Source organism: Pollicipes pollicipes, unplaced genomic scaffold (assembly GCF_011947565.3).
Source record: "Pollicipes pollicipes isolate AB1234 unplaced genomic scaffold, Ppol_2.1 Scaffold_3087;HRSCAF=3621_pilon_pilon_pilon, whole genome shotgun sequence".
Taxonomy (NCBI): Eukaryota; Metazoa; Arthropoda; class Thecostraca; order Pollicipedomorpha; family Pollicipedidae; genus Pollicipes; species Pollicipes pollicipes.
In genome coordinates, this window is record NW_023596225.1 from 28416746 (window position 1) to 28443352 (window position 26607).

Here is a 26607-nt window from a genome sequence, read left to right on the forward strand (position 1 = left end):
TACAGGTGAACCGACAGCTGTGGAAAATTTAGTTTGCAATAATCATGTTTGTCTTGTTTTAGTTCGGGTATGCTGGTGTTTTTTTTTTTACAATAATCATGCTGGTCCTGTTTTAGTACGGGTATGCTGGTGTTAGTGTTATGTTAGTGTTTTTGTCTGGTCTTACATCCCGTTAACGCTGACATCGTTGTTTCATGATATGATGCAAAGGTAGTTATGCTCAAACTTGTTGCTTGCGTTCTATAGCATAGTTAGCACGGCTTGACGTCAGCCGTATCGTGTGGATAGCGGTGATTTGCATTGAAATGGCAGGCGGTACAACATGGCATGCATTTGCAATATGAATGTGCTGTGGAACCCGTATGCCGCCGTCCTGGGATACGGCGGTATTGCGCTGCAGCGTCTAAGCCAATTTTAAAAGGCTCATGCGCAAGAAAAAAGATCTGCCTGTTTTTAAATGATTCACTCATATCGAATTTTCATGATAAGGATTACGACGACGACTTCGAGGAGGACTTTGAGGAGGACGATGAAGAAGATGAGACTTCGGAAGAGGAGAACGACGATGATGACGATGATGATGATGAGGACGACGACGACGACGATGACTCTGACTCCGATTCCGACTCCGGTCCCGATCCTGACCTTTCCTCCGTCCTCTCCGGGTCCTCTCCTCAGGTCCTGAACTCCGCCAAGAACCCGGACACGCACATCGCGCAAGCTGGCCACGGCCGTGAGGACGCAAGGAGTACGCGCCGCCGGCCGGGCCTCAGGCTCAGCAGATGTGGGACCCGGCCGAGCTCAAGAAGGCCATCGACAGCGAGAACCAGCAGGCCGAGAAGTTCGATGCGTGAGTGTGGCATGGTGGGTTTGAGGAGGGGTAGAAGCAGCGTCGTTGCTGGCGCTGCGGTGTCCCTCTCCGGACCGTGCAGCCCGCTTTACTGCAGAACGGGTGAGGTGTTGACAGCCAACTTTGGCCGGTGGTGTGCTCAGTGGGGTGACTTGCCTAACAGTGGGACGATGTGGCGCGGTCTGAGGCTAGCCTGGAGATGTGCCATGCTATCATGACATTCATCTCACGGTTCTGTCATGACATTCATCTCACAGTTCTATCATGACATTCAGGTCGCAGTTCTATCTTGACATTTATGTCACAGTTCTATCATAACATTCATGTCACAGTTCACCTTCGTGTTTGTCCGGCTGGTGCTTTATACACATTGGGCCTTGCGGGAAAAAAGCTGGGATTATGGCTGTTTATTGTTCATTGTGTCAGGTCCTTCCCTCCGTCCTAGCAAAGGCTATTCGCTTAGGCTTCAATCCTAGCCGCACAACAGACTATCACAAACGTTGTGTAATTGCGACTCAAGCATGGAAGGAGCAGATCTGACCTTTCATCGCATCGTAAATGCCGGCGGTATCTTCCAGCAAATTTTGTTTGTGTCAGGTGAATACGCTCCGTTTGCTCCTGTAGTGTGCCTGGGACCTACACCTCCAATGTTGGCTTGTGGCACGCCACTGATCTCCACGGATATTAATGCGGATATGTAATGTGTGCCAGCCATGCTTGTTTCATCAAGATGCTGCCATGGAGGTTACTGCGGTTTACTCCTCGTCAGTTCAGCGAGCCGATCATGTATGGCATGCTTTGTATTTTACAGGGTTGAGTTTCACAAACAGAAGAAAGGCTCATAACCTTACAGTCGCCTATTAAGGCGAAGACGCGGCCACCCTCCAGGGCAGTTAACTTTACTGATGAGGAGGAAGATCACCAGAAGTGGTGAAAGACCACATGATAAGCCCAAGCCAGTTCGCTCTGTAAATTTCTCCAGCGCCAAGAAGCATCAACAGCGGAAAAAAGTCAGTGAAATTTGCCTGCATCACCAGTAACGCTCTTTGGCCCAGACAATGTAACTTGCTTACCCATAGCCCACTAGAAGGGTGTCTGTTACCTGGGAATGGTTGTCGAGAGAGAGAGAGAGAGCGAGAGAGAGAGAGGAGAGAGAGAGAAGAGAGAAAAAGAGGGAGAGCGGGATGAGGGAAGGGGCAGGGAAGGGAGAGGAAGGAGAGAGGGGGGAGAGGGAGAGGGAGAGAGGGGAGGGAGGGAGAGGAGGGGAGAGGGAAAGGAGAGGGAGAAGGGAAAGGAAGGGCTGGGGAGGGAAAGGGAGAGGGGAAAGGGAGAGGGAAAGGGAGAGGGAGAGAGAAGAGGAGAGAGAGGGAGAGAGAGAATGTCCACCTTGGCACTCGCATCTGTCGTTAGTTTATGGGTTTAGGATGGAGCGCGCCCTGACCGGTCGTAGGGCCGGCACTGCGTCGGTCCGGACCGGCGCCGAGTGCTGATGTGTTTTGTGTTCGCAGTCGGCGCGGAAGCGCGAGGGTCGCGGCCGGGCGCTACTGTCGCTGATCGAGCTGTTCGAGCAGGACTTTGACCTGTTCGAGCTGGAGCCAGCCTCCTATGACCAGATCATGGCCAACTTCGGCAAATCCGGCATGCAGCAGGTGAGACCGGCTGGGGCTGGTGGCGCGCACTGGAACGGACCTAGGCATCGCGCGGCACCACTCGCGCATCCAGAACGATTGTTGATAGCGCGTGACTGTCCGTCTCATCGTGCTTAACTGTCCGTTCATGAGTAAGACGCAGTAAGCTTACGCATGTTAAGGTGCGCGAACTTTTCATGTATTACACACGGGACGTTCTGTTGCGTGTTTCTTCATGAGTTATAATTGAGGTGCCTTGAATGAATACGGTTTCACATGAGTTCAGGTGCCTCAGATTTGAATCAAAATTCGGACAAAATGCACCCGAACTTGTGAGTGTAACAGTCATTAAGTCAACTGAACAGAAAATGTTTCCTGAAATAGGCAAATTTAGAAAAATGGCTAGCAAACAGCTGATTGTTTTGGCGTGACACGCTGAGTACCTGTTGGTAGTGTCAGCTTCTGCAAAAAGTAAGTGTCGTCCGTCATTAGTGATAGAATAGTAAGCGTGCTTTTTCTCAATCAACATTTGTAAATTTGGAACTCTCAGGCAGTACCTGATTTCGAGAATATTTGAAGGCTTGTGTTGTTTTTGACGCCTTTCGGCGTGATTTTTTCATTTTGTTTTGCTTCTTTGGGTAGCGTAAACAATTGACAGGCTTCAGCGCATGTGGCTCAAAGTTGATCCTAAGTGATAAATTGGGCCGCCGAAATAAGTAAAGGTCGTCTGGAGGACGAGCTTGCAAAGTATTTTCGACTGGTCAATATCATAACGTCCGCCTCGGGATAAGCTTTGTCATTGCACATGCTTAACTTCTGGTCATTCGAAGAGTCGCCACTAAGGCTGTGATGCGGGCTGAATATCATTCAAATTATCAGCTTACCAAGGGCTTTTGCTGAGAATGTGTTTGGGTGGTGTACCATCATTGGACTGCCGCGGCGCCGGCTCATTGGAACAAGGCAATATTCGCTTAGTGTATCGCACAATAGCACTGATACAGGTGTACGCGCCAGTCCTCAGCAGGTTCCTTGCACTAAACTGCGAGCTATGAGCTTGCCGGGTCTGATCTGCATTAGAAGTGTATCGTAGGCCGGCAACCCGATCGCATACAGCATTAACATTAATCACATATTGTTGTCGTTCGATTTGTTCGTCAATCAGGTAGCAAGGTCAGCCTCTGACACTCCTATAGCAGTGCCAATAATCGAATGTGAATATGTTTGACTGGAGGGAAGTGGAGAAGCATCGTCTTGAGCGTGGCGTTGGGGTCGAAGAGAACAAATTTTGGCGAGGGAATGCATGAAATCGCGCTACCAAAGTAGCCTGCTGACCACCGCGCGCTAATTTGAGCTGACCACGAACTGCCACCTTGCCAAGACATCCATGATAGGCAGTTGTTACGCGTTCACTGAACTTATTTTTGTCCAAAGTCTATGCGGAAGAGAATCGCAGCTAAGCGTAAAGCGTAGTGGAATGTGATGTCATCAGATGGTCTGCATTGTTCACCTAAATGCGTTACTTTTATTAGCGAGGTTTGGGAAGGCCTGTCTTCTAGCCATGAAATAGGCAGCATTTGTCTGAAGAGGACATATATCCACCATACACTGTGTTGCAAACATCAAGGCGCACCCTCAGCACAATTTGCGAACAGGTTGGGTCGAATGGAATAACAACAACGAATGATTGACAATAAGAAAGTGGATCGAGTGTGTGATTTAATAACATCACGTAGTTGGTCCAATGGTTTTGAGTCAAAGAAGAAGAGAGCTTCATTAATCTAACATGGAAGACGGTGAACAACCGAAGCATTTCAATAGATTCACCATTGAACTACCAACTATGCCATTCAAATCGTACCATTTCTGTGATTTGTTGTGTTAACTGAAAACCGTACATCCGAGTTTTGTGAAGAACATAATGCTGACATAACTAAATTAAATAAGGTTGATCCGATGGAGTTCGCGTTTTCCCCCTTAGGTCGTCGTTGGACTTAAAGCTTAGAGCAATCTGTTTCTGATGAAAAGAACTTCAGGGATAAGTTGGAACCACCTGTGTATGATCCTTCGCGAGCTAGGATATAAGCCACTAGGGCTTAGCACGTGAAGTGTTAAGAGGCTTCAGGGGCAGGGCTGGTTAGGGTATCTCAAAACAGTTCAGCTGGCTTTTCAGGACTGACTGGTAACAATGTCATGACAAGAACTGTGACACAAAGGGCATGCACATACATAAAACTATTGCCGTGTTGTAAACCCTGATTATCGGCTGGTGTGAGGACTGAGCTACCCGTATTAGCACTAGGCTAAGTTATATCATCGCGGTTTAAAAAAATGTCTTACCTTGTGAAGCACTGCGCGTCGCGCAAGCAGGTCGTCTGGTTTAGCTATAGGTAACGCTTTGGTTGAGCTCTTACTGGAAATCCCTTTCGATCGTGCAGGGAACGTCTCAGACCAACGAGGACGACCTCACCGAGGAGCTGCAGACGGATGAAGTCAAGATGCGGGTCAAGTGGACCCAGCACCCGATCCAGTTCGACGTCAAAGTGACGACCAACAACGAGGGCGAGGTTGTCAGCGGTCCGACCTACTACGTGAGTGCCCCATCAGGGACGTCGTGACTTGCCGCTCCCGCGTGTTGGAGATGACGTGGTCGATGCTGATGGAGATGACGTGGTCTGAATGTTGTCCAGCATCCGTGGTCTTGCCAGCTTGCGCCCTGTCCAGTGTGAGGGCGGTGTAGACGTGCGGTCGCTGCCACCAGTCCTCCTGTGTGGCCCCAGGACTACATGGGGGTGGGCGGCGACATGGAGGAGGACGAGGAGAACATGGAGGACCGGCGCCAGAGCAGCGCCATCAGACTCAACAAGTTCCTGGGCGCCGCTGGATCGGTGAGCAGTCAGAGTCATACGGAGCGTCACTAGCAGTCTTTGGGGCGCGACCGACTCTCCAGCGGCTCCTGCAGAGGTCATGTCGCAATTGTCGCCCTTGAATTATGCTTGGGCTACGCAGTCTTGTTCCATTGGTGGCAATTGGGTTAGCAAGCATTGCGCGACCCAAGCATCAGTTAATGACCAGTCAGATTTGTTGCAAATTACGATAGCTTTACCCGCCCTCGCCGCACACATCTCATCAGGTCCTTGTTTGCTGACGCTGCTAGATCTCAGCCGCGTTGTGTGCCGAGGCTGCTGATGCTTCACTGCAGTGTATGCTGATGCTGCTGACACTCGGCTGCAGTGTATGCTGAGGCTGCTGACCCTCGGCTGCTGTGTGTGCTGATGCTGCCGACCATCCGCTGCTGCATTGCTTAGGCTCCTGACCCTCGGCTGCTGTGTGTGCTGATGCTGCTGACCCTTCACTACAACGTATGCTGACGCTGCTGACCCTCGGCTGCAGTGTATGCTGATGCTGTTGGAGGAGGAGCGGGCCCGCACGGCCCAGCCGGACAGCAAGTCATCGGCTGGCCACCTCAACTTCACCAGCGCCTCGGTCCGGCTCGGGGACGGTATAAAGGAGCTGCTGGCCGGCCGGTCGGTCTCCCACCTCAGCTTCTGCGACACGGACAACAAGCTGCTGGTCACGGCACACCGGGCACGGGCGGCCGCCGGTGGGGACTCCGCCGCCGCCGCGGCGCAGAAGACGGCAGACAAGCCGGACGAGGAGACGGCGCAGAAGACGGACGACGAGGGGTCCGCCGACGCGGAGGTGATAGCTCCCGCTAAGCGGCGGGTGTTGGGGCGCCGGCCGGCGTGGGCCGTGTACGAGTCGGGCTGTTTTTTCATTAGTCTTAGACTAACGAGGTGGCTTGTATTTTTCGTTCAGCAAGCTGTCATCCCAGATGAGTTGGGAAGCTAACCTGATGTCCTTTGAAAGCATCACGCATTCTGCAAGTGTCCATTTTATTTCTGAAGGCTTCATCTACCCGCGGAAACCTTAAACCGGTGGCCTGCTCCACTTCCCGAGGGTGTGTGAGCGGGCATTAGCGTGTGATGTGCGTACGGCCCTTCAGTGGTCACACTCATCAACCTGTTGTTCCCCAGGAGCCGGTAGTGGACCAGTACGGCTTGCTATGTGTGTGGTCGGTGAATGAGCCGTCGCAGCCGCAGAAGGTGCTGATCACCTCCTCCCAGCCGGTCTGCTGCTGCTTCTCGCCCGTCAAGCCTCGCCTGGCGTTCGCCGGGTGAGCGTGGTCCGCCACTCGACGGCGTCAGGGGGTGGGACTTCGCTGTTAGTCAGTTTAGTTCAGTTTTGTTTAGCACCAAGTTGGACACACCATCTTAGTGGGAGGCCACCACATACCGGTGTACTTAATACGATCGGGAAGGGATGGGGAACGGTAAAAGTGTAACCCTGAATATTTATTCAGGTGCAACTCGTTGTGATTAAATGGTTCGTTTATATTTCGTCGAATCCGTGACCTTGTCGTTGTATTGTTGTATTTTCCCATTCTGCTGCGAGGTGTCTCTGACATGTTTGGTGGCGCCGCCAGATGGCTTGGCGTGCGCTGGATTTATATAATGTAGTTCATTTTGGCGATTCCCTGCGCCAACCTTATGTGTCCTTTCGTTTGACTGTCGCATGGTCTGCGTCTCCCATCTGTACCGACCTGTCCGCATGACCGCCGACCCCACGCCACTCACGGGTAGTCCTGACCTTCACCTCTCACGTAGTCCCCACCTCTGGCACCTGACCTTTGTCTCTGACTCCTCTGACCTCTGGTCATCATGCCAGTCCCATGACCTTCGCCCCTGAGTCGTGACCACCATTGACCTGACCTACTCGGATCCCCTGTTAACACATCTGGCCCATAACCCGTACCCATGACCCCTGACATTCACCAAGGCTGTTTCGGGTCAGGGGTTAAAAGTGAACTGTCACCAGTAATATTTGACTTTGATTTGCAGTTCTTGACCTTCATATGTGACTTATGACCTTAACGTTGCGCCCTTGACATTCAGTCTAGCCGTGACCGGCTCCGGCTCCTGGCCTTCACATCTGGCCTGGCCAACGGGCCTTAACCTGAGCGCGTGGACAGATGCGCTGACGGACCTTGACCTGAACACGTGGGCAGGTGCTCGGACAGACCTTAACTTGAGCGCGTGGCCAGGTGCACCGACGGCTCGCTGGACGTGTGGGACCTGCACGAGCCGGCCTCGGAGCATACGGGCCCACGGCGGCCGGCCGCCGGCGCCGCGCTTCGCTCGCCCACCTACAGCACGGCCGAGATCCACCGGGCCGAGGCGCACACCGACCCGGTGGTGGCGCTGCGGCCGGTGCCCGTCGGCAGCGGCGAGGCCGAGGAGGCCGGCGTCGAGCCCGGCTCATTCCAGGTACGGCGGCGGCGTGTCTGGACGGCGAGGCCACCGCGTCAGGCGGCTGGCGTGCGGTGTCAAGCCGCTTCAATGTGCGTACTGGTGGATAGTTCCGTCGGTCGCAACGGGGTGGACCCAGCCAGACACCAGACTGACCCGCTCTGGTCCGGTCAGCTGCGACTACTCCGGCCCGAGACAGACGTGTGTGCAGACGTCCACACTGGGCGGGGCCTGCCGAGCGGCTCAGTGACACGCCGCGGCTGCCGAAGCTGTGGCTGCTCTGTGTGCTGTGTGTTGGTCGGTGCTGACCTGTCTGACGGGCTCAGACGCTGAGAGTGGGGCGTGCCGTGTGGTGTGTGTCGGTCGGTACTGACCTCTCTGACCCAGCTGTGTTGGTCGGTGCTGACCTGTCTGACGGGCTCAGACGCTGAGAATGGGGCGTGCCGTGTGGTGTGTGTCGGTCGGTACTGACCTCTCTGACCTAGCTGCCTTGGTCGGTGCTGACCTGTCTGACGGGCTCAGACGCTGAGAGTGGGGCGTGCCGTGTGGTGTGTGTCGGTCGGTACTGACCTCTCTGACCCAGCTGTGTTGGTCGGTGCTGACCTGTCTGACGGGCTCAGACGCTGAGAGTGGGGCGTGCCGTGTGGTGTGTGTCGGTTGGTACTGACCTCTCTGACCCAGCTGTGTTGGTCGGTGCTGACCTGTCTGACGGGCTCAGACGCTGAGAGTGGGGCGCGCCGTGTGGTGTGTGTCGGCCGGTGTCGACCTCTCTGACCGGCTGGGACGCTGAGTGGGACGTGTTGTATGGTATGTTTGTAGGTCGGTGTCGACCTCTCTGACCGGCTCGGACGCTGACAGTGGGGCGTGTTGTGTGGTATGTTTGTAGGTCGATGCCGACCTGTCTGACCGACTCGGGCGCTGTGAGTGGGGCGTGCCGTGTGGTGTGTGTCGGTCGATGCCGACCTGTCTGACCCAGCTGTCTCGGTCGGTGCCGACCTCTCTGACCGGCTCGGACGCTGACAATGGGGCGTGTTGTGTGGTGTGTCGGTCGGTGTAGAACTCCCTGACCGGCTCGGACGCTGAGAGTGGGGCGCGTTGCTGGCAGATGTGTAGCCTGGACGCGGCCGGCCGGCTCGTCTTCTGGGTGGCAATGAGTGCGCGGCAGCAGGCCAACCTCGAGGTTCTGGACGGCGACCTTGGCATGGCGCCCTGGGGCAGGGTCAAGCTGGTCAAGATCAGCCACGTCACCGTCGACGACTTCCTGGATGCGTTAGTCAAACTGACATTCTATTTGTTTGCGTTTGGCGGAGAGGAGGTGTATGTTTCTCGTCCTTGTTTCTGTTTGTGTGTCTAACGTGTACCAGTATCGGGCCAGCGTGCGTTCTGAACTTGCGTTTGTCTGCGCAGTTAACTCAAATTAAAAGATAACCTCGAATTAAAATATGTGTTAAGTTCCGTTCGGCAACGATAGTGACGTGTCGACAGGAGCAGCCAGAAGACGTTCACGGAAGTGCACGACTTCCGCATCCACCCGACCGATCCTAGCCACATATATGTGAGCACGGACAGCGGCACAATTATCCACTGTACACGCCAAGGCATCAGGGCTACGCCACGCATGTTCCGTCCAGAAATAGGTGAGACAGGAGCGCTGGGTGGCAGGGTGCACTCCGTCTGGCTAACTGGCTAGCACATTCATGTAGGTAGTAAGTGCAGTGAATTCTTCAGTCACTTGTGCGAGTAAGTAGGTACAGTAAGTTCTTCAGTCAGTCGTACGCTGAGCAATTCCTTGTACCGCTGTTCCTTGCACCGGAGGGTCTGCGGCACCGAGTCATGCGGGGTGTTCTGACCCGTCGTACTCAGCGTGTCCCGGCCGAGCGTGCTCCTGCTGGGCCTGCCGGCGCCTGCCGCCCCCCGTGTGCTGCAGCGTACGGCGTCCGTGTTGCAGACCTGTCGGTGCCGGTGCAGTGCCTGGCGTTCTGCCCGTTCGACCAGCCGTACCTGCTGGCTGGCGGTGCGGACGGCTCGCTGCGGCTGCACACCACCTCGGGCGACCGGCCCCTCATCACCTGGAACAACGCGACGGCCGGCGCGCCCGTGCTGGCGCTCGGCTGGTCTCGCTCGCGGCCCTGCGTCTTCTTCGTGCTCGACGCCGACTCAAAGTGAGCCGGCGGCTGCGCTGCTCCGTGCCCAGCTGGCGCCGCCGGCTCCGTTAGCGGGGACACGCGTGCGGAAAGCCCGCTGCCGCTCGACTGCATCACAGTCCGCCACCCGGCATGCTGCGTATGTGGGCGTGGAAAAAGGAGCCCTCGCTTGGCTTCATTCATGTCGAGGGAAGCTGTCTCATGCCTCGCGTGGCCTGTCAGCGCTAGCGACGATTAGCTTTCTACTACGTCAGCGGGGATTATTGCGACTTCGTCTCCCCAGCCTGTGTCTCCGGTACAATTGTTACATCACCCCACACATATCCCACCCGAACAGCGGCAGGCCGTGGGTGCGGTGGGATGACGTCTGTCGCCGCGTGGCTCGACGCCGAGCAACCCGTGCGTGTGCTCCATGCTGCAGGATCCACGTGTGGGACCTGAGCGCCGGCGACATATTCCCGGCCGAGACGGACGAGGTCAAGTCGGGCCAGGTCACCGCCATGGACCTCAGCTACGGCGCGGAGGGCGACAAGCCCGTCACCCACCTGGTAGGTTGAGCGCCGGCGGCCAGCGGACGTCGGTCGGCTCCCGGCAAATGCTCGGGTGGCTGCGACCAGTGTGTCATTTAAAGAAGATTTCTCGCTTGGCTGTCACTTTGTCGCTTAAATTGGTCACTTGGCCACCGGTGGGTGTCATCAGCCGCCTCCACTACAATCGAGGTTGTGTTCCGTGCTGGTTAGTCCCTGCTCCGCGTGGCTAATGGGTACCCACTGGGGTCCGTCACGCGGCCAGCCTTCCAAAAGGCGGTTGAAAGCGGTTTGCTAACAGTGAAAGGAATCAAAATACTTTGAGCGAGAGAGGAAAACTGCTCACACCATCTTATCGGAGACTACTCTTTACACTGCGGGTAAATTATTGGTGTTTCTGTAGCTCAGTTGCATACACCAATAAATGTACAGATTATAAGAAAAAACATTCTGAATAATCAAACACAAACGGCCTGATATTTAGCTGTCCCGTACATTGTATCTGAGTATGTATGTTCGTGATATGACGCGCACCATGACACGGTGGACAGTGCGAATGAACATGGATAGACTTAAAGTGATGTTTAACGCCTGGAAAGGCTTGCTAATTCAGCTTCAAGTGGTCAAGTGATACAAGGGGCTTACTTAGGACGTCTGTAGACGTGGAAAGACAGTGGGATAGTAGTGTCGTTGCGCTTCGCCAGTTGAGATGCCTGCCGGGAATGAGGAGAGGCACAGAGTGAGAAGTAAACTCGCCCCGTTGTGTGAAAATGTTAAGTGCTGTAGCAGCAAGAAAACGTTTTGTTTTTTTAAATGTTGGTAACTCGTCTCCCTCCAAAACATGGCAGTCTGACTTTGTATGTAAGTAGTGATACAATCTGTACTGTCCAGCGTCTGTATGGGAGGTTTTGACTGCCGGTGTCTGCCGGCCTGGCCTGCGGACGCGCTGGTGTCACCGGTCCCTGTCGCAGGCCGTGTGCACGGACGCCGGCACTGTTGAGGTGCACAGGATCTCTGAGACCTACACCGGCGCCACGGACGAGGCGGCAAGCACCGAGATGGAGCAGTTCCTGCACTACGTCCAGATCATATGAGATGGTCGGAGCGGGACGGAACCGCAGCGGCGCGGACGCCGCCCAGCGGACGTGCGAGGGCGGCGGCTCGAAGCGGGTCGCCGACGATTCGCCGCGGTCGCCTCGCGTGTGCTGGGCGCGCACCCGGCTAGCGCACCTTTATACGCCCTCAGCAGCCGCTGCTGACCGCAGCACACTCGGGCCGTCCGTCGGCTTTGGCTGTTGTAGAAGTGTGTAAACCGTCGACGGGGGTGAGACGTTGCCGATTTGCGTGAGATTTATGCTGGGTGCCTGGACTTGGAGGACGCGAGACCTCCACTGCAGTCTGGGGCCAGAGAGACGCGCTGGATTGGCTCACATGCAGGCAGGCAGAGTTTCAAGCAGGGGATGTCGTTCTTTCACGGGGAAGTGGGAAAACAGTGATATTGCTGCTGGCCGAAGCTATATATCAAGCTGTAAGCAGCGTTTTATTTGCTGACACGATGCGTAATCGTCAATGCAAAGGTCTAAACGTTTCACACATGATCTCTCCGTCCAATGCGATCGTGGCCTTAAATACATTACACGTGGGCATGCTGACCCAGTTCAGTGTTTCGTAGGCACCCTCGATGGCACGCTATAGAACGCTGTGGCATACACCCCTGTCCTAGTCACATTTGTTCATTGTTTCTTTCCGCCAGATCCCGGAAAAATGTGGGTTGCGTAGATAGAATACCATCCCTGATATCTGGTAAGCATTATGTGGTATCAGTAGTCTATTTGCGCGTGCTTGCCGTGTGTTTACCTGACGTCCGTATGAAGATGCAATCACCGTTCAGCTGCTGTGATCTCACTGCAACTAGTCCGTCCTGCGCTCACGGGCCTGACCGTATATTACATGTGTCTCATTTTGATGGACCGTCGCCGGTCTGACCGTTGTTACAGCACATCTCTACCGCCAGCGGCGTAGATACGTTAATGTATATGTATATATTTTCAAATACACTTGATGCCAATGACGATTTTGTGGGTGACGCAAGCTGATTAAAACCGTATGCGGTGGGCTCTGAAGGCCGATGCATTGAGCGCAGAAGTTGAGAACAAAACATGCTCGTTTTCAGGGTACCCAGTTTGCGTACGATGACAGATTTGTTACTGTTTCAACTAGCACCCTGCTCCTCCACTACACACCATTACCATTAGAGCTACCGAGAAGCACGGAGCTTAGCCGCGTCTGCCAGCGGTGGGGAGGCAGCGGCAGAACTCGGGCGGGAGCTGTGACGGCCGCCGCCGCGGGCCGCGCCCCGCCCATGCTGCGGCGGGCTTCCAGACTTGGCCGTCGCCCTCCTCAGCCGCGGATCGTCAGATCGCGTCGGGCCGCCTGCGGCTCCAGCGCTCTTCAGCTAGGCCTTGCACATTTCGCCTGTGTTCGCGCATGTCACCCAGCCCAAGATGTCCTTGTGGAAGAGGTTGGTGTAGACGCCCGGGTCGTTAACCTCGTTGCAGCCCCAGCCGAAGCTGGTGACGCCGACCAGAAACCAGCGGTAAAACTGAGGGTGGTAGTACATCAGCGGTCCGCCTGAGGGCACAGGAAACAGTCAGAGCTGACAACGGAAAATTCGAAGTTACAATGACAACAGGGGGGCTTAAGTGACATTTTACAAGCGTTTGAGCAACGCGTGGAACGCAAAGCTTTTGCAAAGTGCGAAAGTGTAGTGTTTTGAAGACTGCATAAGCCCGACGTCTCATTTCAGACATTCTTTTTAATTTTAATTATCGTTGACGCATGGGACAACGAGGACATGTCGCCCCAACAGCTGGGGTAGGCCCAGTGTGCTGGCATCAGCACCGTCTGGCGGTGACTGGCGTCTGCGTCCATCACGCCAGTAATACGGATAACGACGCTTAAAAGACAGCCAGATGACTGCTCCCAGTCACACCATGTCGGTGTTCCTCACGCCAAATGCGCCCGGCTGTGTCGTGTGCCAAACGCATCCATCACGACAGCCGGGGAGCATGTCTTCTGCCTGGCTGGGATCGACGTCCCCCACCCCCCACTGTCGTCAGTGGGGGGGGGGGGGGGAGGCACTGACCGCTACCGGTCCGGGGCATGGCCCGGCCGACTGACCCGAGTCGCCGAGGCAGGCGTCGGTGAGGTCGGAGACGCCACACAGCATGCGCTCCGTGAGCAGACTGCGGGAGCGGTACTTGGTCCTGGCCTCGCACGTGTCCCAGCGCACCAGCTCCATCCACTGACGGCACACGGTTCAGCTGCTGGTGCCCGCGGCCACGCGCCACTACGGCGGTGCAGACTCGCAGCAAACACTGCCCTCACAAGCCGACCAACGGCGCTCCTCCAATCGGACGCCGTCGGCAAGGACAGTATGGACTTCACCGGAAACGGGCACCATTCGATGGCGTTACTATCAGTATGGCTGGTCAAACGCACATACACACGACCCTTGACCTGGTTGCAATGGAAATTCCCAAAGCTGCTGCACAAACGCGAGGACCCGACCGATGTTACTGTGTTTGGCATTCCTTTGCGTAGATACCTTGGTCTTCATGAGTTTTTCGGACTGACGTCCAGCGTACGAGGTCCTTCCCCAGCCCGCAGCCACCACCCACGGGTTCTTCGCAGGAAACCTGCCGGCGACATCCGCACCAAACTGTGGTTAAGCTGGCAGTGCCAACCAGATTCATGGCTGCCGTCCTCTTCAGTCGGCACACATTGACGGTGGAGGTAGCTTCTGTAGAAACAGCATCGACCTCTCGCGTTGGTACTGCACCACATCAAGACACGTAACTTTTTCATAAACTTGGCAATGCAATGGTGGAGTTATGCGCAATGAACAAGCCAGTCATGCAGGACGCATCGTCACTGACGGTTTGCATCGTTCGTCGCCTCGCTTCTCACTTGAGGTTATAGGGTAGACATATTGGGTAGATGACTTTGTTGATCTCGACTGGCACGTCCAGCTCCAGCAGCGCTACGTCGTAATCTTTGTTGGTGTCTTGATACTGCACCTTCATCACCGCCCTGCGGAAGCTCATCGGGATATGAGGATAATATACCAAATACCAATTGAATACGTATTACAGCTGTGTTATTGATGATTTATGCTCGAGCTAACAGGGACATCAAATTGTTTGATTGCTCCACGGCTTGCATCATGAATTCGGTGAAAGATGTGTGCAGCCGTCCATTGCGGTTGGTACAGGAATTAATAAACCATTAATGTAAGTTCATCTAGGATTATTTAGCGTAAGGAAATAGGCATCCAAGGATTGCGCTTCCACTACGGCGCTAGCGTCCAGCTCGGGCGAGCTGTCACCAGCTGGCGGCCTGTGGCGCGGCCCCTGTTGCCGTGTGCCGGACGCTACCTCTTGATGTTACGCAGCTGCACCTCGGGCGGGTCGCTGCGCGCCCAGTGCATGCCGAACACGAGCTCGCTGCGCCGCCAGGAGTCCTCGTTGCGCAGCTTGGCCAGGCAGTGGGCGGCGGTGAGCACGAACCGGTCCGACACCAGGCTGCCCGAGCAGTACGGCAGGTTCGGGATGGTCGCCAGAGGGGATGTCTTGATCCTGCCAACCGAGGCACGCTCAGGTGAGGCGCCACATCACACCGGACCGCGTCAGCTGAGACACCCCGAGCTCTCAGGTAACCACGTGGGACCTCCAACCCCGGACGATCAGCTTCATTGGATTCTTGAGTGTACTGAAACACTCAGCATGAAGGTCCACAAGCTTCTGATTTCGATGGAAACAAATATGGAAAGCCGGCGCCACCCTACGCTCCGCCTTGGTAATGTGTGCGCGACACGTTCTTGTCTAGTGGTTCTGGAGATGTATAATGGTTGGGTAATGAACATTATGGAGGCCCGTGACCGTTGCAAACGTCATACGAGCTCAAAACCACCCCAGGGAAAACTTTTAATGTTGACGTTAAATATGTCAACGGAACCACTGTCACAAAGTAAAAGACAAAAGCTGCGTTCACAACGCGCTCCGCCTTAGCATTTGTGCTCTAGCGGATCGGTGAGCAAATCTACGAGAAGTCGCTTCTCTTCGTCGCGTGGACTCGCGAAGCCGGTGGTGCTGGGTACGGTAAGCTGCATCCAAAGCATGCGTAAGCACGTCGCATGTATCAACGCAAACGTTTCGAAGTCTCTCATTACATACTGACCCAGACTGATGGCATCCACATGTACCTTACCTCACCGCGGCGATCCATGGAAATTCGTTCTTTCCGGTTTCCACACCATTAACGATTCTAGAGCTTGAGACGCCTGGTTGTCCACATGTGCAGTTGAGGGCTGCATTAGATTTATCCAAACCGAAGAAAATGAATATGATTACAAATGCAAACATCTCAGATGCGCTCCATCAACACTTGAATTTGGTCATGATGTGATCCACCATGGCGAATTCAGAGCAAACTAAGTTCATTAGCACGTAAGCTTTAAGGAATCAAAACAAGTTTGATTGGTCTGAACTCGTGATGTTTCGCGCAAAGCACCTTTGTGCTTTGAACACTTACTATGGTCGTAGAGGCTGGCAAGAAATAGGTTTCCTCTGCACATAACCTCAAGCGCGTGACATGATAAAAGTTCCATAGCCACGCTTCCGCACCCATACCTACATTGAGCCTCGAACAGGTCGGTGCATCATCCCGATAAATGTTACGATCAAACCCGGTAAGTTCAAAATGTCGAGATTGAACCACTCGGGGCAATTCACCCACATACCAACCAGGGCGGCACAGTGGGCACAAAATTCGTCCATGATCCCTGCAGTACACTTGAAGGGACATGCTAATGCAATGCACTCGAGGGGACATGCTAATGCAATGCACTTGAAAGGACATGCCAATGTAATACACCTGAATGAACATGCTCACATAAGTCGCCAGTGCCTCAGTCACTAAGATAATGGGCCTTAAAACGTACATGAACAACAGAACCACTGAGATAATCATCGAGGCCGATACAGAAATGCTACCCAGTCAGGCGTGCAGTGGAAAATGCAGTGCAGTAAAGGCGTAACGCTACTTTAGGCATTTTCCCAATTTATGGCGAAGGTTTCTTCGAGATCGATCCTGCCTCCACCGACACAGATGTCAAATCTGTTCCTAACGGATCAATCACAGTCACAATAATCAATACCGTTTATTAAATCAATTTGCGTCGTAACAGTGTAACTACTTGTAACAACGCAAGCCAACACGGGCAGCACCGAGGCCGCCATCCATTCACACCCGTGACAAACATCCGCGGTGAAAGCAGGATAACTGTGCATGAAGTAAACACGTCATGAGCTGAGGGGATCTAGGCGGTGCGCGGCAGCGAAGATTGCGTCCTATCACAAGCTGCGACCGCGCCGCCCGGGCCGCGCGCCCCTGGCGTAACTGCAGGGCGGGGCGCGCGGCTGGCGCAGCAGCCAGAGGTCATGCGGCGAGGCCGGCCACGAGCTGGCATTGTGGCGATGCAGAGAGGTCACGGCGGCGGACGGTCCGCGCCGCTGGCAGGGACGCAGCAGACGGAGCAGCCGTGGCGTCGCCCGCCGACGCCTCTTCGTCGAATAGACACGGTACCACGCGCGATGAAGTGAGGCAGACGCCCCTGACCGTCAAAGGCAACGGAAAGGTTCGCCAGAGCTGGGCCGCATTTACAGTCTAAATATTCTAAGATAAATCTGCCCACTGCTCAACAAGAATGCCTTTCATTGCACTTCGGGTCAGCCTTGTCGTACCGATTACGAGCAAACATACACAACGTTGCCAGGAATATTTTGCCACCCATAAATCATTGGGGAAAAGGATGTATACCAGATACAGAATGTTAAACAAGCATTTCCTAACTGAAACCCGCCAGAAAACGCCTGTCCCTGAAGGTGCCGAGCAACACGCGTGCGTTCTGCATTATACCAGCTGCTCGCACAGGCAGGATATACCCAGCGGCGAGACGTTACTCCCCTACCCAGTCCATCTCCTCAAAAACCGGGTCAATAAATAAATGACATTCACCACTCCGCAGTCAGCACGTCGTGTCACCGGCGCTCCGGGCCAGCCACGGCAGGCGGCGGCGGCGACGCTGTCCGCCGGCGCGCGCCCGCACGGCCGGTAGCGGAGCCGGCCGGCGCCACGGCGGACCCCTCAAGACTCCGTGCCCTCCGGGCTGAACAGGCACACGTTGGCAGGGCTCCAGCGCAGGTCGCTCCCGTTAAACAGCAGAGACCACACGTACGGGATGAAAAAGTCCTCCGGCTCGTTCTCTTCGACGTACTTGAACTTCAGCTCGGGGAATTTCTGCGGGAGCAGGGAGACAAGGCGTTGGTGAGTAGCTCACTTCATCTCCAACACACGACCCCTCCCGGCGTCGCTCTCTGTCCAAGCGTTACATAACCCAGATCGGTGCCCGCCTGGTGCACAGACCGGGCAGGCAGGGGCGGGGGGGGGGGGGGGGGCGAAAAGGAGCGTCACGCTCCGCGAAGGGAGACGACCTCAGCCCAGACCCCAAACGGGTCGGCGTCCACACCTTGAACGAGCCAGCGTCCTCCCACGCATAGCACAGGGCGGCCCGAAGCTGGGCGACCGGCCGGCGGCTCCAAGACCGCACGCGTATGAACCGCGCCCTGGCGTCGGACGCCGCGCGGCGGAACGAGGCCGCACCACCCACCTTGAGCCGCTCCAGGGGGAACTTCTTGGCGCCGTCCTCGATGACGGCCAGCACATCCCGCACGCCGATGTCCTTGTGCAGGTTGTCCAGTTTGGAGTTGAAATACAACAGGATCTGGCGGCAGCGGAAGTACAGTCAGTCGACAGCGCCAGGCACAGCTCGGCGGCGAGCGTACGGCGGCGGCTGTCGCAGACGGCCGGAGCCACACACCGGAGCGTGGGCGTGCCTGGACCAGCTCCAACGCACACCGGGGGACATACAAAACACACACCCTCGGAACAGGCACAGGACTGCCAAGAGGTTGGTGCACCGTCTATACAGCGCGCCATCCGAGCACACCCCCAGCGGGCCCACCGCCATCCGAGCACACCTTCAGCGGGCCCACCGCCATCCGAGCACATCTTCAGCGGGCCCACCGCCATCCGAGCACACCTCAAATGGGCCCACCGCCCTCTCTCCCCCTCTCTCTCTCGCTCTCCCTCGCCCACCGAGGGCGGGCTACCAGCGCGGCCGTCCCGGCGTCCCTACACGTACCGTGTCAATGTTCTGCGTGATGTCCTGGAAGTTCGGGTGTGTGCGATACAGGTGGAACACGCTGCGCTTGTACAGCAGCGTGTACACCAGGTTGGGGTTGTGCGGGAGCTGGGACGTCAGGCACGAGTTGATGATCTCCAGCACCATGCGCAGCACCTCCTCCAGCACGGCTAGGTCCTGCGGAGCGCGACACGCCGGCTCAGTACGGCGTCCAGCCGGCACCAGCAGCGGCACACCGACCGGCCGCCACACCACACACCAGCCGGAGCTGCAGCAGAGGCGCCGCAGAGACACACGGCAATGACTCGGCCAGTCCCACTGGATGCAATCATCTCATCGTCATGCCATCCAATCACTGCCTCAGCACGAGTACATATCACTCAGTCACAAAAGCTGGACACCCCGAGTCAAAGTCTGCCGTCGGGGCCGTCCCAGAGTCAAACTACCGTCCGAATGCACGCGCCTACACACTGCCGACGCCCGCGTCATCGGTCCTGATCACGGCCTGACGAGGCCGGCAGGCGGGCCCGGCACCGCCGGAACCGGCGCGCACACCTGAACGGCCTCGTCGTCGGGCTCGGCGGCGGCGTCGGCGGCGGCGCGCAGCCGCTCCAGCTGGCGGCCGTGCCGGCGCGCCAGCAGCTCGAACAGCGACACCAGCCGCTGGCACACGTACGGATGCAGCTGGCGGAACTCGCACGACATGTTGGCCAGCGCCGCCAGGCAGTTGGTGTGCAGGTACTTGTCCTGTCGGGCGGCAACAACGTCAGCCCACGTACGCACACACGCACACACATACACACATGTACAACGCTACACACGCAGCTCCATGAAATAATCCATATTGATTCAATCATGGCCTTACATTCGCACACGTTCCTCCACTACCGCACCATACCAGCATAAACAAGTGGTTTCAGCTAAACCCTTGGAACTACAAAACCGAAAACCCCAAACAGTAGGTGACGGCACCATCACTGGGCCTGACCACACGCCAGCACGACCGCCGCGCTGGCGGACTGCTGAAGAAGGGTGACAGCTAAGGCACTTATCGCAAAACACCGTTCGCCTATGATAGGTTGGTAGATGGTAGCCGCTTCTGAACATTTTTCGTACCAAACTGTAGTGATATTTCGGTTGCCACCTCCGGGTAGCCGAGGAAACTGATGCTGGGTTCGCCACCCCGCCGCCGTGCACGAATTCCACGGCGGGCCCATTGTTTGGCTTGGCTGATAGGAAAGGTTAGCTGATCACTGACTAACGGGGGTTAACCCAGGCCCGGGGTGGCCGCACCGTCACGTTGTGCGACGTGCAAACTCATTGGTGGTCTTGTCTAGCGCAGGCGCGAGGGCAAACTTAGGCGATTAACTGAAATAACAAAGCTTGAAACACGGTCGCATGGTACATGCAACACTCCTTCCCTGGCACATGCCATGAACCTAACGCCATCCACGCAGGCTATTTGAAATAACTCTCTGAAACGACTGGAAACTTTTCTCAAAATGCGAAACCGCAGCCGGCGTGAGCCAATGACGGATTTCACATTCTGATCGATACTCCACGGTCATCGACATCGCCGCGATATCGCCGGGCCGGCCGTGGGGAACTCTCTCACACGTCTTGAGGTGACGGACTTATCTCCGAAACTCTTGTAACTCTTGAGCTCTTAAGCCTTGATCGTTTTAGCTCGTAACTCTTAAGCCCTGATCGTTGTTTTGCCGTTGTGCGGCGGCGCCCTCGCCGATGCCAGGATCATTGTGATCACGGGATCATTGTGAAGGGGTGAACAAAGCTCGGCTTTTCCTTCCTAGCTACATAATTTTATATTTTTCCATGTAAGCTTTCCGCATCATGTCTTTGTTCCCACTGAGCAGCAGAGTATAATTTCCTCGCCGTGTCTTGGAGAGCAACGTGTCGCGCGAAGTCACTCGGCAGCCTCCACCCCGCCGTGTTTCCTTCACACCGGCATCAGTCAGTCTGCCCGGAGCGGCGGCACGACTTACCCTCATCTTGGTCATGTTGTACTGAATGGTTCGGATGACCACGAGGATAAGCAGGCCGCCGAGTGAGATCTCGGCCAGCGGCCGCTCTGTGTACCAGCTGACTTGTCTCAGCATCTGCGAGTGCCGGCGGAGAGGCGTCAGCCGGACCCGGGCCGTGCCCGCCGGCGGCCACCGCCTACAGTCATCCACACCGACAGGATCGGCACCCAAGGGTCGCCCTCACCCGCCCAGACCGCCCCACAAACCGGCAGGATCAGCACCCTCACCCGCCCGGGCCGCCCCACACACCGGCAGGATCAGCACCCTCACACGCCCAGGCCGCCCCACACACCGTCAGGACTGGCGCCCAAGGATCCCTCGCCCGCCCGGGCCGCCACACACACCGGCAAGATCGGCACCCATGGGCCGCCCCCACCCGTCCCATACACCGACAGATCGGCCGCGGCAATGGCGAGTGTGCTCCCGCTTGCAGCGTCAGCCATTCATCCGTAGTAACCTCCCGACAAAGCCCCACTACACGTCCGTATCGGATCCTTCCACCACATCATGACTGCTGCCGCAGTCCGGCCGCCTCGCACGCCTCCTTCATGATCAAACACCTCCGCGACAGACGGAGCGGCGAGCCGGCACAGTCCGTGTCACCACAGTGGCCTGGACCGCGGCGGCCGCGGCGGCCGGACGAGCCCGGCGTACCGTGGCGTGCACGCTGCGGTTGAACAGTTCGTCCTCGCTCAGGATCAGCAGCACGATCAGCGACATGTAGATGTGGTGGCTGCTGCTCTCGGGCGCGTTGTACAGGACCCGCAGCGTGGGCAGCACCTGCCGAGCGGGGACGGCGGCCGGTCAGCGGGCAGCGGGGACGGAGGCCGGCCAACGGGCAGCGGGGACGGAGGCCGGTCAGGCGGCGGCGGCCTGACCCCTCCTGGTAAGCCGAGCCGCAGCACGGAGCACACGCGCAGCCAGCACGAAGCCCTCCAGCCGTGCGTCCAGAAAGGCCGACGGACAGCACCAGTCGTGACAGGCTGGCCGGCGGACAGCATTAGTCGTGACAGGCCGGCCAGCGGACAGCACCAGTCGTAACAGGCTGGCCGGCAGACAGCACCAGTCGTGCCAGGCTGGCTGGCAATGGGCGCCACGAGATGTCCCGTTCCGACGACAGACGACTGCTGTCCGTCGGAGCGGACCGGCGACGGGTAGATCAGGCCGCGCGCGAAAACCAGCGCTGCACTCCGCAGGCACCTGGTGGGTGTCTCCGCGACGCGTCCTCCTATGCTCCACCACAAGATCAGTATCCTATGCTCTGTCATAAAGGTCACTCTTGCTAGGCAGCCCAGAGCCAGCTCCGGCGGTGAGCGCAGGAGCGCTGTCGCCTGGCCCGTCGACTCACCAGGGCGTCGATGTCGGTGCGCGAGAGCACGTAATGTCGGAAGGCGGTGTTCTTGTGCAGCAGCAGGTACAGCAGCAGCGTCGTCTGGTCGGTGCAGGGTGGAGAGCAGAGCGCGGCGTACAGCCCGTTCAGCTCCATACTGAACGCCTCGGGCGCCGCCACCAGCTGCGTCTCGGCCGGGTCTGTCGGCGCGAACCACAGCAAAACCACACCAGGTCAGCCGGTAAGACGCAGTCGTGACGCGCCGTGTGCGTCGCGCGCAGAACTATCTGCTAACGAATCCTCGCTTCTGCTTCTACGTTCCACCCAAGACCTAGACCATACTAGCTAGCTGTTATTATTTTTTTTCATCCCTGAATCAGCAGTGCATCTTTCCAATGCAGACGCAAAACGTCATTACTCAGGTTTTGGGCCAAGTCATTTTGTAGCAGCCATCATGACAGTAAATACAATCCGAACACACCCACTGACATATTGAAAACAGCCGGTGCAAACAAAAACCCAGCGGGGTGCCGGTAGTGTAGTGGTTAAGGCGCATGCGTTAACCAATGCGAGTCTGGGAAACCAGAGGCACGGGGTTCGATCCCCAGCGGTCCCCGCCCTTCCTGCCAGGGTGAGAGGCAGGCGGCACCATATGGCCTCAGCAGCTGAGTGCGTCGTAAACTCCAATAACAACAAAAACGCAGCCTAACGACCTTCTGATGACTATCGTTACAATGAGCTTTGTTGGCTGCCGGCTTTTATGTTTTCGCAAGCACCAACCCACACCGCATGGGTGATTTATCCCGCTCTCCTCCCCCACCCCCATTGCTGCATCTCCTGCTCGGTCGGTTGGCCGGGGCGGCCTTACCCTGCAGGTTAGACATGTGGAAGAGCGCCTGCCGGAAGGGGTTGTGCAGCTGGCTCTGGCTGGTGCAGTGGTTGCCCAGCACCAGCAGCAGGTGCAGACTCTGCTGGGTGAGCGGCGGCAGGCGGCCGGCCGTCTTCTCCTCCGTCGCCGGCTGCGCTCCGTAGCCCAGCGTCAGCGCGCTCCACAGGCCGCCTGGCGACGCACCGGGGCGGGGTCAGAGCCGGGAGGAGGCGGGCTCCGCGGGCCGCCTGGCGACGCACCGGGGCGGGGTCAGAGCCGGGAGGAGGCGGGCTCCGCGGGCCGCCTGGTGACGCACCGGGGCGGGGTCAGAGCCGGGAGGAGGCGGGCTCCGCGGGCCGCCTGGTGACGCACCGGGGCGGGGTCAGAGCCGGGAGGAGGCGGGCTCCGCGGGCCGCCTGGCGACGCACCGGGGCGGGGTCAGAGTCGGGAGGAGGCGGGCTCCGCGGGCCGTCGGTCAACACACGGTCAACTTCCGTCGCAAAACTGTCAGCCATGCATTTTAATATTTAAACGCACTTTTCATACCTCATGTTTTGTCATAAAAAGTATATCCATCGTCACGACGCGGTGACACAAGTGCGTGCGGCTGCAGCCCACATTCATGCGTGGACGCGCGCGCGTATACACTGACTGGCGATTCCCAGAACTAGGCTGCCACCGCCCGTGTAGCGGCTGTCCGGCGCCGGCTGGCGCGTCACCACGTGCTTCAGCAGCGTCTTCATCAGGATGCAGGCGTGGATGGCGCTGCGACCCGACATCAGGGTCCTGCCGGCGGGAGATAGCGCGTCAATGGGGGGGGGGGGGATAAACCAACAGCGCCCGGTCCGTCCTCACACACAGCTCTCGCCACCGTCAGCCGGTTTGGTCAGCCCTATAATGTGCCTCACCCCTTTGGAACAAAAATAGGTGCTGCTGTGCAGTAAAACACGAATGCCTCCTGGCTACGTGGTATCTTCAGCTGGGGATACGACCAAACATTTCCCATCGGTTGGTTCCATATTTGTACACGGACTGAAAAACGCACGCTGTGATACTTGGACGCGACTGTCCACAGACCCACATCCCTCTCAGTGCATCCCGCACACCGTCCCCCCCCCCCCCCCCCCCCGACCGCGCCACCCCACCCCACAACGTCGCGGTGGCTCCGCCGCACCTGTACACGACCAGCGAGTGCGCCTGCTTGGTGGAGTACATCTGGCAGCCGAGCAGGATCAGCAGCGTGTTCAGAGCCTCCAGGTGAATGTAGTAAGTCGCGTCCCTGTGCAGCGGGCGAGGCGTCACAACAGCGGCAGCAGACGCCGATACCAACGGCGCCTACTCAATTTAAGATTCAGTCATATTTTGAAATAATGCACTTCTGGGGCTCTTAAATCAAAGCTCTCGTTACTCAGCACTTGTGCAACTTTCACCACTACCACTTAAGTGGGAAATTTCAGATCAACGGCAGCATTGGTGGCGAAAGCTTAAACGTGCGGCAAAGCTCGCCCAAATCCGTCCTGCCCTCTGTCACCTGACCTTTAGCACGACCACTGCCTCATTCGAACAACAATCAGCGCGGTAACGGCGTTGAGGCTGCCGTCGGAACGTTCCTGGCTACAATTGTATAAATAGTCTTCGCCGCCTAACGTTAGCACGGCACGACAGGGGACCGCGCCACACGACGCGACCCCGGGACCACGTGCCGCGTGGAGCGCAGCCACCGCTCGGCAAACCGGCCCAGCCGTGGTGCCGGGAGTCCAGCCACACTCACAGCAGGGGTACGTCCACCAGCACCTCGATGAGCGCGTTCAGCAGCGTCTCCAGCTGGCTGCCGGGCTCGGCGGCGGCCGGGGGCGCGCCGGCCGCCGGTCGCGGCCGCGCCTCCAGCTGGCGCACCAGCTCCTCCTCGCGCAGCAGCTGCACGCACAGCTTGCAAATGCAGCGGATGGCCAGCAGCGCGTTCAAGGTCTCGTCCGCCAGCCGGTTGCTGCGCAGTGGGAGAAAGGGGGAGGGTACGGGAGGAGGGGGACAAAAGTTAGCGACGCCATCTTGGACTCGCAAACGCTTGTGCAGCACACCATCAAACTTGTGAACAAACTGCTGTCACAAGATCATGACGCGACCCACACGACATACTAATACAGTGACCTCCGTTACCAATGGTATGAAAGGCGAATGCCATATGCACTTCTGGCACCATCCATTTAGCGCGTGTCGCCGTCGTTGAAGGCATATGCATACATCTTGAATGAGAGCGAATTTAGAGCTTCAGAATGCGGGCATCTTTTGGTAACTTTACCATTCACTTAGATAAGACGATAGTAATAGCCTTATTCGTCAGACATAAAAAACAACAGGAAAATGGAGATACAGATGTGTTGGGATTTCGGCAGAATGCCTTTCTTACAACAATAGCAGAAGCGAATTCAAAATTGCCTGCCAATGGTCCTACTAGATTTTTCAGCGTTTTTTTTTTTGGAAACAGCGACCCACAGTTTTTACAGGACATCAACATCCGACATCCGACATCCGACATGAGGCTATTACTACAGTATTTTCTATGTGAATAATATTCCTCGCATATGCAATTCACAACTTAGGTAACTTTATCATTCATTTAAAAAAGTGCTCTGGCGACCCTACGGTGACTGGCTGTGACATAAGGATGTAGCCCAGCAGTCAAGGACTTGTACAAAACGCCTGCTTGTCATTCACCGCCAATAACGACGCCAATGGCAGCAACATCTAGACCATCAAAGCAAATGAAAAGCACGCCAAAGACTACCTCACCCTTCAAGCTGAGCTGAAGCCTTCAGATCTGAGGCCTTCAGCAGGAAGACATGCATCAGTGAGCCCAGATTCCCCGTCTCCAGGTTGTTCGTTAAAAACAGGTTGAACAAGCTGGAGACATTCTCCTCCAGTCTACAGTCATCCTCCCTGGGGATAAGGGAAAAAGCCACGACCTTCAGTGTGACAGCACGAAACGACAGGTGCTACTGACGAATGGTGTTACTGCTGATGTCGATGAAAAGAGGTACACAAACACAGATCCATTATTTAGTTTATGTTTAAGGAAACCCGTCGGACGTCGTTGCACATCTCGTAAGGAGAGCCAGCGACTACAGTGCCTATTTGAGCATTTGGGTGCTGTAGGGTTGTATGGATTTGAGCTCAGGCACCGCACGCGGGAGCCAAGAGACTTAATGAATGCACGAGTCTGACTATGTGGTGAAAATATTTTTGCCTGATATTCCATTGTGCCTTCAGTACAAGACAGAGTCACAAACTTACTTTGTTAACCTCTTCTTGAAGCGGAACTCGAGCAGTTTGTCCCAGAATGGATCATTGGGAGCGATGAGTTCCTTGCTGACCATGCGCGCCAGCTCCGGGCTCTCGGACAGGGAGCCCAGGTCACTGGCACCGGCGCCCATCGCCGCGAATGCCAAGCTCACCTGCAACACATTGATGGCCTCTGGTACTAGAGCAAGTGTGGTGGCAGCCAGGAAAATTGTCTAGCCAGGTTAGCAGCATAGTATGTCCCAGGCCAAGTTAGGAATGGATCACATAATGTGACAAAGACTTTAAATCTACCCTAATGAAAAATCATGGTTCACTTACTGGACTACACATGTGGAAAGTGGGAAAGATG

General features: G+C 56.5%; 5 protein-coding genes across 5 annotated transcripts; 2 read left to right on the forward strand and 3 right to left on the reverse strand.

Annotated features, from left to right (window-relative positions):
* The first annotated feature begins 1667 nt into the window (after positions 1 to 1667).
* LOC119090008 (cytoplasmic dynein 2 intermediate chain 1) lies at positions 1668 to 8574 on the forward strand. The gene is made up of 8 exons (XM_037212805.1): positions 1668 to 1860; positions 2359 to 2499; positions 4914 to 5066; positions 5256 to 5363; positions 5869 to 6177; positions 6513 to 6652; positions 7580 to 7745; positions 8503 to 8574. The coding sequence occupies exons 1-8, from the start codon at positions 1756 to 1758 to the stop codon at positions 8572 to 8574; spliced, it is 1194 nt and encodes a 397-aa protein (XP_037068700.1). The 5' UTR covers positions 1668 to 1755.
* Positions 8575 to 8914: 340 nt separating this feature from the next.
* Positions 8915 to 12524, forward strand: LOC119089685 (cytoplasmic dynein 2 intermediate chain 1). Its single transcript, XM_037212490.1, has 5 exons — positions 8915 to 9053; positions 9270 to 9421; positions 9733 to 9946; positions 10350 to 10476; positions 11427 to 12524. The coding sequence occupies exons 1-5, from the start codon at positions 8935 to 8937 to the stop codon at positions 11547 to 11549; spliced, it is 735 nt and encodes a 244-aa protein (XP_037068385.1). The 5' UTR covers positions 8915 to 8934; the 3' UTR covers positions 11550 to 12524.
* LOC119089686 (transmembrane protease serine 13-like) lies at positions 12483 to 14140 on the reverse strand. Its single transcript, XM_037212491.1, has 3 exons — positions 14063 to 14140; positions 13636 to 13759; positions 12483 to 13086 (listed from the first exon to the last, which is right to left on the reverse strand). The coding sequence occupies exons 1-3, from the start codon at positions 14072 to 14074 to the stop codon at positions 12911 to 12913; spliced, it is 312 nt and encodes a 103-aa protein (XP_037068386.1). The 5' UTR covers positions 14075 to 14140; the 3' UTR covers positions 12483 to 12910.
* A 280-nt stretch (positions 14141 to 14420) lies between these two features.
* LOC119090009 (serine protease 27-like) lies at positions 14421 to 15940 on the reverse strand. The gene is made up of 3 exons (XM_037212806.1): positions 15724 to 15940; positions 14892 to 15092; positions 14421 to 14547 (listed from the first exon to the last, which is right to left on the reverse strand). The coding sequence occupies exons 1-3, from the start codon at positions 15876 to 15878 to the stop codon at positions 14421 to 14423; spliced, it is 483 nt and encodes a 160-aa protein (XP_037068701.1). The 5' UTR covers positions 15879 to 15940.
* Positions 15941 to 16674: 734 nt separating this feature from the next.
* On the reverse strand, positions 16675 to 25817 carry LOC119090681 (dymeclin). Its single transcript, XM_037213527.1, has 12 exons — positions 25749 to 25817; positions 24730 to 24945; positions 24133 to 24237; positions 23611 to 23744; positions 22959 to 23150; positions 22109 to 22290; positions 21415 to 21540; positions 20722 to 20835; positions 19274 to 19465; positions 18719 to 18895; positions 18185 to 18298; positions 16675 to 17814 (listed from the first exon to the last, which is right to left on the reverse strand). Exons 1-12 carry the CDS (start codon positions 25802 to 25804, stop codon positions 17662 to 17664), a joined length of 1761 nt encoding a protein of 586 aa, XP_037069422.1. The 5' UTR covers positions 25805 to 25817; the 3' UTR covers positions 16675 to 17661.
* Between the last annotated feature and the right edge of the window lie 790 nt (positions 25818 to 26607).